General features: G+C 36.9%; 1 protein-coding gene across 1 annotated transcript; it reads left to right on the top strand.

Annotated features, from left to right (window-relative positions):
* The first annotated feature begins 3,185 nt into the window (after window positions 1-3,185).
* LOC113091897 (uncharacterized) lies at window positions 3,186-9,023 on the top strand. Its single transcript, XM_026257571.1, has 9 exons — window positions 3,186-3,468; window positions 3,839-4,165; window positions 4,263-4,562; window positions 6,886-6,924; window positions 7,027-7,107; window positions 7,368-7,396; window positions 7,492-7,566; window positions 7,687-7,755; window positions 7,921-9,023. The coding sequence occupies exons 1-9, from the start codon at window positions 3,408-3,410 to the stop codon at window positions 7,957-7,959; spliced, it is 1,020 nt and encodes a 339-aa protein (XP_026113356.1). The 5' UTR covers window positions 3,186-3,407; the 3' UTR covers window positions 7,960-9,023.
* The last annotated feature ends 1,043 nt before the right edge of the window (window positions 9,024-10,066 follow it).

Below are 10,066 nucleotides of genomic sequence, written 5' to 3'. Positions count from 1 at the left end.
AAGTGGTGAAGAGCCAGTGGTGGTTTTGTAGCCAAACATCAATGCCTTGAATTTTATGTGAGCAGCTATTGGTAGCCAGTGCAAATTGTTAAACAATGGTGTGACATGCATTCTTTTCTGCTCATTAAAAATTAATCTTGCACAAATTTTGATTAGACAGCAAATATCCAACTGAAGTTCACTGATAGTTGGTGGATGAATGGGATCTGAGGAATTTTTCTTTTGTTCTCTCATCTTCCCTATTAAAAGATCCAGTTTAGAGCATAGTGACTGAACAATTGACATGTGAGAAGTGAACTCATTCCGCATTGCCATCTGCGTGGTTCTGAAAATGTCCTCGAAGTGTGCAACAGTGTTCGCTATCTTGTCCACCATATCGCCCGTGGTCGGTGGCTTGGATTTCTCCTTAATTAGAAAAGCTAGTGAGGACAACTCCTGCTGTTTCCGATTGTGAGCCATCCGGGAAAGTATTAATGAATAAAACTTAAAATAAAATGATAAAAAGGAGGCCAGAGTACAGAGCTCACAATTTATTTTACAGTTTCATACATATCCTTAGTACATGTAGAGGCAATTATCAATCTTTTGTGTATATGGTTAGAGTTTAACATGGTGATTGTGAAATAATCAAGGTTTCTGAAGCATCCAACGGGGGTTGCTATGGTGAGTTAAATGGCAAAGGCAGCTCTGCTTTTCAGACTGTGCATTTTGGGTAGCTGAAACTGTAGTTGGGAAAAAATAAAGTATGTTAAGAAAGACTTAACTCTAGGAAAGTACCAAGAAAACTTAAATCATCCATTCAGAGCCTGAGTGTTTTACAGCATCATGGAGCCTAAGCTCTAAATCATGATTAATTTTGTGACTGACTGATGTTCAGGTTAGGGTTAATCTTTTGCTCCTCTCATTCTGACTCAGAATGTGGTTCAAATTCCTGCTGCTCCACAGAGCGTCATCTGCATAGTTTTATATATAAAAAAAAACCCATCATATTTGTTTCAAATCGATCTTCATACAGTATACCAAGATACCACAGCTGCAAAATACTACTCATATTAGTTGTAAAGCTTGAATAAAATGTAAACATATATAATTAAATGTATAATAAACATAGTCCTTTTAATCTTTTATTTTTCTCGAGACATTTTTACATACGCAAAATATTACAGTATTTGATGTGATTACATTTAATGTCATCGGCAGCCATCTAGTGGATTTACCAGGTCACAACCGTCACAACACACAGTAGATGAAAAACTAATCAACGACGAAGGGAAATACCCAGAATTGTATGAAACCAACCATAGATTATTCAAAGATAACATTAGGAAGTCATAAACGTGGAGGAATCGGTTTTTCAGGTAAAACCTTATTTACCTGAAAATGTCTGAATGTCTAATTTTCGATCCGAAGTAAAATGTTTAGTGACAGTCCTTAGAAACGTTAAGAAATAAGCATACTCATTTATATTTTTTAGCTTCTTTGTTTTTATTGAACAAACAAATCAGTATTAGTAGCTACAGTATTAGCAATGTTGAAATTGCTTATAATAATACAAAACAATTGATGAATGCCGATCTAGAATGCTAATGATAATCTAGACTAAATTATAACACAGATTATTTTCATTAATTAGCGTTCAAAACTCAGGAAATTATTAATTAAAATAATATATTTAAAATAATAATAATAAATCAATTAAAACTCATTCATCTTGCTGCTAAGTTTCGGCCAAGATCTGGCCCACATTTGGCCTGCAGATGTGGGCCATTACTTGGCCGAAACTGCTTGCTGTCTGGGTCAGAACTTGATTCGATATTGAGCTCCAGCTTTTAGAATGTGCGCGTCTGGTGTGCGATTCTTCGAGTTGTCCTACATGTGACGCAATGCGACGCTGGCTTCTCGTCTGGTGTGCGACCGCATTTTCTGTCTGTGGTATAATCGATATTACTATTCTTAGTACGAGAACAATAATACGAAGACATTGATAGTGAATACCTTTTCAGTAACAACCCAGTTTTATTACGTATACTTTAATTAATTTATTCCTAGAATTTAGCAAGACATGGGAATCTGCTCAAAGACAGAATGCGCAGAATAGGCTGTAGATCTGGTTCAGAGCAGATGTGTGTGAGTCAGTGTGGTTAACAATATTCAGCTCTCACACTGAAGAAAATGTTTCATTATCACTGTTTCATGTTAGTGGTTATGGTTAGATTTACACTTTTCATAAGAAACACAGAAGGAGCAGAGCACAACACAACACTAACATCAGTCAGCACTCAGCTCTTGGAGGAAAAGTTTGGCCTGCTGAGGTGGAAACAGAACAACTAAACTGAGCTGATCTCAGTTCTCCATTACGACTAGCATACTGTTAATTAGAGCTGTAATCGGGCCTTAAAAGTTAGGCCCGACAGGACCCGAGCCCGACATGTACATTTTGATTGACAGCTTTTTTAAAGCCCGAACCCGTTTACAGCCCGACATTATTCAAATGTGCGCACGCACACAGCTCTTTTGCCTTTTGCCAACAATGAGTAATTTATTCATGTTTTAACATAATTTACTCATAACTAACGTAGACTAGACCACTTGGAAGTTGTAATAAAGAATAAAATAAGTTCTGTGTGACATCGTAACATCTCAGCATTCTAGACATAGGCTCATTTAACCTATAAATAGACCAACGCACCAATAAAAACGAGTCATTTAAAAAAAAATAAGATAAATTTTAAATTAGGATGGGTATTTGGCAATAACAAAATTAAGATAAAGGCTCCGCCGGATTTGCTTTATTTAATAAAATAATAATGCCAACATTAGCGTAAATACTCTGTCAACATTATGCATTTAAGACTCAATTAATATTTAGTTATCATTTGAAAAACCTTTACTCACAGAGATTAGGCTAGGTCTACATGTTTTTGTGGCGGAAATGATTGAATCCACTGTAGATGTCTTCAGCGCGCTCCTGCGCTCACTGATGGTGCGTCATTATTCACTCATTATTCTCATTATAGACATGGTAAAAACTTTTCCACACCTCGCTCAGAGTTTGCTTTAGTTGCTGGTGCAACCAAAACGTAATCGCCAGAGGCATGCCTCCGTTACACCTACTCAGCATACATTTTCACATCTTTCTCGCGCTAATCGAAACACATCACATGACCGCGCGTTTACCTCGCAAACCGGAGCGCAAGCCCGAGCCCGCGTAAGATGATAGAAATTAAGCCCGAACCCCATCGGGTTCGGGCAAAGATCTTCAGCTCTACTGTTAATAGCAACTTTAGCAGCATTTCAACACTCAGTTGGTCAGTTCAGAGGAAGTGAACAAACACAGGAAGAGCTGATAGTGTTTAAAGAAAGAGTTGAGATCATATACTGAAGAGAAAGACTGAGAGAAAGAGACAATGGCTGATAATAATCATCTGTGTCTGCTGGGACTGATCTTTCTCTCTTCACTTCTCACAGGTAAAGAAATCTGTTTTCTCTTCAAGACACTCAGTGTGATCAGTCAGAGAAAGAACATGATCAGTTTATTCTTGCCCATGTTCCCGTTGTGCTCTCAGAGTCTCGCCGTGTTACAGAACACACTGGATTATTCCTGAACACGCTAAAACTAGACAGTTTCACACTTAAACATCTGATGCTGAGTTAATTTCATATTGAATTGAATATTTAGAGTGTGATTAAGAAACAGTTTATTCTGAGAGTGTGTTGTTTGCATTACGGTAGGAAAAAAAAAAACTATAATTTGAATGTTCTGCTTTTTTATTCTGGTATGTTTTATGTTTTCCTTTATTACTATATAACATACTGAACAAATGTTATTTTTCTTCAGGTGTCAGTGGAGTGGATGATGATCATGTGTTCATCAGTTCTGGTGAAGATGTCCGTCTGCCCTGTAATAATGCTCTTCATGACTGTAAATCAACTACATGGATCTATAACAGATTCAGAGATTCAGCAGCAGTTGAACTGATTGGTTTAGGGATAAAGAAAGACACAGAGAGACATGAGAGACTGAGTCTGGGGTCTGACTGCTCTCTGAACATCAGGAACATCTCCACAGAAGATTATGGATCTTACACCTGTCAACAATGGATTGGTGAGAAGAAAGACGAAAAACAAGAACCTGATGCTCGTGTTTATCTGCATGTTCTTCATGGTAATTTATGATTATGTGGTCACTCTGGGTAAATGCTTGGTTTAATCTCTGATGATGATTGAAGAGTGTGTGATGTGTGTGTTATTCTGTGTTTCAGTCTCATCCTCACACACTGAGATCAGTTCAGGTCTCTCTGTGACTCTCTTCTGTCAGCTGTATTCATATCCTCCAGTCTCTTGTGATGATTGGATCCGTTCTGAGAGAATTCAGCTGTTCTGGGTGAATCAGGCTGGTGTTAAATCAGACTCCAGATATCAGATATCATCCTCATCAGATCAGTGTATGATCTCTCTGAATACAACACTCCTGAATGAAGATGACAACAGAGAGTGGAGATGTGAAGTTACTCACAGAGATCAAGTCAAGACCTCAGTCACATACACTGTCAAGAGTTCAGGTGAGAAAACATCTCAACTGGTGTCGGTGTGATTAGAACTAATATCCGTCTGCTCGGGCATGATTGTTTTAGGCCTGTAATTGATTGATTATTGAGGTAATAGGGATGGCATGGTTCGCTGAAAAACAAAACAAAAACAAACCGTTTCTGTTGATGCATGCGCAAACTTACCAAACACTACAAAAAGATGAGAGAAAAAAACTAATTCACTCTTGTTTAACGCAAATGCTTTATATGAGCAGTAATTTATTCTTAAAGTGAATAAATTATAATGAAAAATAAATAAAATTAAATATCTAAAGTAAATGGTAAGTGGAAGTGCATTTGTCGATTGATTCTGTCATGAGCATCAGCAGTTACACATGTTTAGGGGAATAGGGCATTATTAACGTAAGGTGGTATGTGCTAGAAATGGGTAAACCACTATCAGTGAGTCTGTCCTTGGGGTGGGGGCACCACCGCGCTAGGCGGTGTCCCACATTGTCCCTCAGAAACATACCCCTTGTCCCCCTTGGGCTTATTAGCAGGTGCTCACCCTAATTGTGAGTTTGTGAAATACTTCAGAATAACCCTTTCTCCTTCCCTATTCTGCTTCCTTTGTGAAACAGCTCATAGTAAAGTTTTTTTTATTTTAACCCTTTACTGGCAAAAAGAGATAATGAAAGAAAGAGTGAAAGAGACAAAGAGAGAAAGAGTGAAAGAGACAAAGAGAGAAAGAGATAAAGAGAGAAAGAGAGAAAGATAAAGAGAGAAAGAGTGAAAGAGTGAAAGAGAGTGTTTGCAATGAAGCTTTTGTTGAAAGATAAAGCAGCCGCACACTATTTCATAATGCTTTGTCTGTCAATGATGGTTCTCCTTATAAATATTAAAATAATAAATCAAATCCATATCATTATGCTTTTAAAGAGTAAGAAAAGGGTTAACAGATCAAAACTGTACTGAGCAATCAGAATAGTGTGTATGAGACTAGCATGACCCGACTAGATGACCATTGATTGTTATTCACTGGCTCAGCCTGTTTGTCATTATTACACACAAAAAAGAGGAAAGAGCAACGAGAAAGACCGAAACACGATCAAATGTGATAGTGAAGGTTTTCACAAATCAGGCTACATCTAAAACAAGTGATTTGGTACTGTCTCAGACTCAATGTTTGCAGGAAATAGCTATTAACTGTGAAGAACGCCTGCTTTTCACATTCCTGACACGGGGATATACTGAAGGGTTTACAGATAAGACTGAGAACAAAATTCATAAATCAAGCAGGTCAAGATGACACTGGCTTCAGTCTCCTACGTGTGCAACTTTTGCAGCTATACGCATTATAAAATTAAGAGTCACTATGAAAAAACACAAGTTATAAAGCAGATAGTTCCGGTTCTTGATTCTGATTGGTTGAGCCACGTTCAAAGCTGTTGTAAATTACAACACAAACATACACCTTTGTTTACTTCTGCGTATTGCTCGGCAACCACTCTGCTACAACCACAACCAAAGAGTATAGAAGCCAAGAGACGAAACTCAATAGAACACTCCATAGCAACAGTTGCCCCCATGACGTGATGGCGCGGCACATTATGGACTGAAAACTGAAGCAAAACGCTGAGAAATAATGGGAGTCAATGGCACTGAAAAACTGAACATAACAAAAACTTAACATAACTTAATTTTTTTCTGGCCGTCATATCTAAATATGAAAACAGTTTAAAATACATTAATGAGGATGTCAAATGACAGAAAATATATGTCTATGTCTATTTTTTGAAACCTTGCTACGTATAAAGAATAACCGTTTTATAAAAGCAATAACCCCTGTGAAGCTGTGGTTTACAGTGAATTTATTACAGCTAAGGGTGTTTACTGATCATATCAACGACCCATAGCTGTTATAAATTCACTGTAAACCACGGCTTCATGGGGCTTAAAGCTTTATTTTGGAACAGAGGACCACGTCACCTGAGTTCAGAGATCACGAAGAATGAGATGTGGTATTATTTACTAATCTTCGACAGCATACTGCAGATTCATGTCCAAGAGAAATCTGATTACCAAACCATAAACTTTATTCTGAAACCCTCAGTGAAAACTGACATGACACAGACATGAGAAATACAGCTATAAAAACCTTGAAGTGCTTACTTTAGTGTTTACATCTGGCTCATTTGTCATTATGTGCATCATATAAGTGACTAGGGGATGTAAATCAGCACATTTCAGAAGATCTTTTTTTGGGGTGGGGGGGGGGGGGTTATGGTTTAGGGGATTGCACTTTGAAGATCATTCTTTCATGTGATGCATCTGAACTAACATTCATATTTTACAGCTCGAGCTGATACACCGACAGAACCATCTCATACAAAAGGTAATGCATAAAACATTAATGAAATATGTCAGTCACTTATCGTCCTCATCTTGACTATAACAGAGATCATTCGTCCCGTCTCTTACTATGTCTCTTCTTCAGTCGCAGTGATTTCTGTGTCTGTCGCTGTGATCGCTGTTCTTCTGGCTGCTGTTCTCTGGCTGATCTGGAGAAAAAGAGCTGGTGACTCTGATTCTCTCATTTCTAACAATTAAAAACAGTTCAGACCTCACTTTAATGATCAGCAGACAAGAACGTCAAGTTCAGATTGTGTTATTATAGAAACATGTGGATTCATTCATTCATTTTAATTCATTTGAATGACTCAACAATATATCGCCTCTTGTGGAATCTGAACATTATTTTCACTGTTAACATTCAGTGTTTTGCATGTTTTCATCGTAAATACTCACATTACATGAGGAGTGATGTTGTTTTTTCAGATAGTGACAGAGGGACTGGTGAAGCAGCAGTGAGTTCAGTAATTCCAGTGATTTAGATCTGATTTCTGTCTTTAAAGCTCAACACAGTGTCATCCATGCACTTTTAACTGTTTGTTGTCTGAAGGTTAAAGATGAGAATGATGATAAAAAGACGTATGAGACGATCAACATGGACACCCCTGCTGCTGTGACAGAGCATGTGAGTCAAATAAAGCATTAGATACTCAGTGCTCCTCTATACTGCGACTGACTGAACGCTTCAGTGTTATCTCATTTATTACAGTGACAGATGTGTCTGTTCTGTGTGTTAAATGTGCAGGAGCGGACAGATGATGTGACTTACTCTGAAGTCTCCTCTACCAGTAAAAAGCCTGTGAAATCACTCAAAGTGAGTAGATAGCAGCTCTTTCCCTTGTTCTTCATCACTGTCTGCTTCTCTCATCCACACGCCACTGAGATGTAGCTCTGAATCTGAATCTCAGATAAATAACGCTCTTATATCATGTGTCTACGGTTCAAACACTGACGGAGAAACTCTGTGCTGTTCTTTCAGGATCATACTGACACAGTGACTTACGCTACCATCAGATGAACAGAATATGAAGCACAGGATGAACTTTAGAAGAACAAGAGCTTCACAAATAGACATTCATTAAAGCAGATCACTGCATGAACTCCTCGTATCAGCAGGAGACGAGACGTTTTCCACGACTGCTGAGATGCATGGCTCTGCTGTTTGGAAGAATTAGACATGTGTATGTCAACAAACAGAACTTTATCAGATAGTTGTTGAATTCAAAGTCCTGAAAATGTTTTTCAGATTTTCATATTGAATACAGTAGAGGCTACTCTTTGCTTCCAGCATGTGTATAGGCTGTTTTATGAAGAAAAAGTTATCAAGTCAAAGCCAGATTTACCTCTTATTGTGAAATATTACCACCCCAAACAGCAAAGAAACAAGTTATTCAGCTTGCATTCAGTATCTGAAGATTGAATGTAGTTCTTCACTCTCTTGAGAACGGAGGAAGATGTTTCATTACTCTCATTGCTGATTCCATTATGTTATTTTAGAGCAAATAAAAGATGCTTGAGCTACTGATTAGCAGAATAATGCAGTTATTTGAGAGAGAGAGAATTTCAAAACACCTTCATTACAATTCAAAACACATTATGTAATCAACCCCTACATTCTTAATTCAAAATCCTAACCAAAACAAATTAACAGTACACAAAGATAAAAAAAAATAATTAATGACTTCACATTGAGCCCTTTTATAACACCAAACTGTTTAAAAAATGCATATCAAAATATCAGTAATTTCAATGAAAATTCTAGATTTCACCAGGTTAAAAAACACAGTTTGTAAATCACTACTTTAATCATTTTCAATCTTTATTTTCCTGGTATCATAAAGTGCCATTTTTGCCTGACCTAGAAAAAAAATTCTTCAACTGGCAATGAATTTGTGTTTGTACAGAAAATAAACACTTTCAGTGATAAAGTCTCATCAAAAAAAGATTGAATAAACCAGTTAAAACTTGAAACAATGAATCGAGCCAACTGGAAAACAAAAATGTATGGAATGCAGTCCCCCTCTGGAAACAAGAAGGACATTGATCACTACTACCTGGGTTTATAATTGCCATTTGACAAGACGACCTTTGACATTTTTTATAATTCCTTCAAAATTTTTCTGTTCCTCAAAAACACTCCCAAATACTTAAAACCTTCTTTAGCCCCAGAATAACCCTTCTGGGAGCCTTGGATCTACATTAAGCCAGTTTCCAACCAATTTTGCTTAACACTTGTACCAATTTAATTTTGTGGCGGAAGAAAAATCATTTAATATTATTTAAAATCATAAAAAATTTCTAACAACATATTCGCATCTCTTTGCCCATTAATTAAAACAGCAGCAGCATATGCAGACAGTTCAAATATATTTGTACAATTTGGAATAGATAGTCCACATAGTTTTGCTCTTATTCTGTTTCTAATAGGAAACAATGTGAATGTATTGATGGCGTGAAATCTTCTTATATTGTCTGCCCCAAGGGGGTTCCACAAGGTTCTATTTTAGGACCATTGTTATTTTCACTTTACATTAATGACTTACCTGAAGTATGTAAAGATGTAAATATTCAGTTATATGCAGATGATGTAGTTATTTATACCCATGCAAAGAATTTTGAAAAAGCCTCGATTACTTTGATCTCTGCTATGACTAATGTACAGGATTGGCTTATCAGGACAGGTTTAATATTAAACACAAAAAAATCTGTGTGTATGATGTTTTCAAAATGGTTAGTAGAGATGACGCATTCAAACGTATTTCTAGGAGGAGAGGAAATAGAACTTGTGAAAGAGTTTACGTATCTTGGAGTTACTCTGGATTCTAAAAAAACCCTCTCATTTCACCACTGTAAAATAATTAAAAAACATAATCTTTTGAGTTTTGAAAATTGTAAAAATTTTAATTATGCATGCTCTGTTTATAAGGTCAGGCATGGGCTTGCTCCACCCCCGTTGAAGGAGTTCATCAAACAGAGGGCAGATTGTGGAACATCTTTTGGCCAGAAAGTTTTATCAGTAATAGGAATCAAATACTTTAATAGTTTGCCACAGTCAATACGACAGTGTTCTAATTATCACACTTTTAAAGAACATCTTAAGAAGTGGCTTATGAAAAATCAAGTGT

This window comes from Carassius auratus, unplaced genomic scaffold (genome assembly GCF_003368295.1).
Source record: "Carassius auratus strain Wakin unplaced genomic scaffold, ASM336829v1 scaf_tig00214354, whole genome shotgun sequence".
NCBI lineage: Eukaryota > Metazoa > Chordata > Actinopteri > Cypriniformes > Cyprinidae > Carassius > Carassius auratus.
This window is presented reverse-complemented; position numbering and strand designations above follow the sequence as displayed.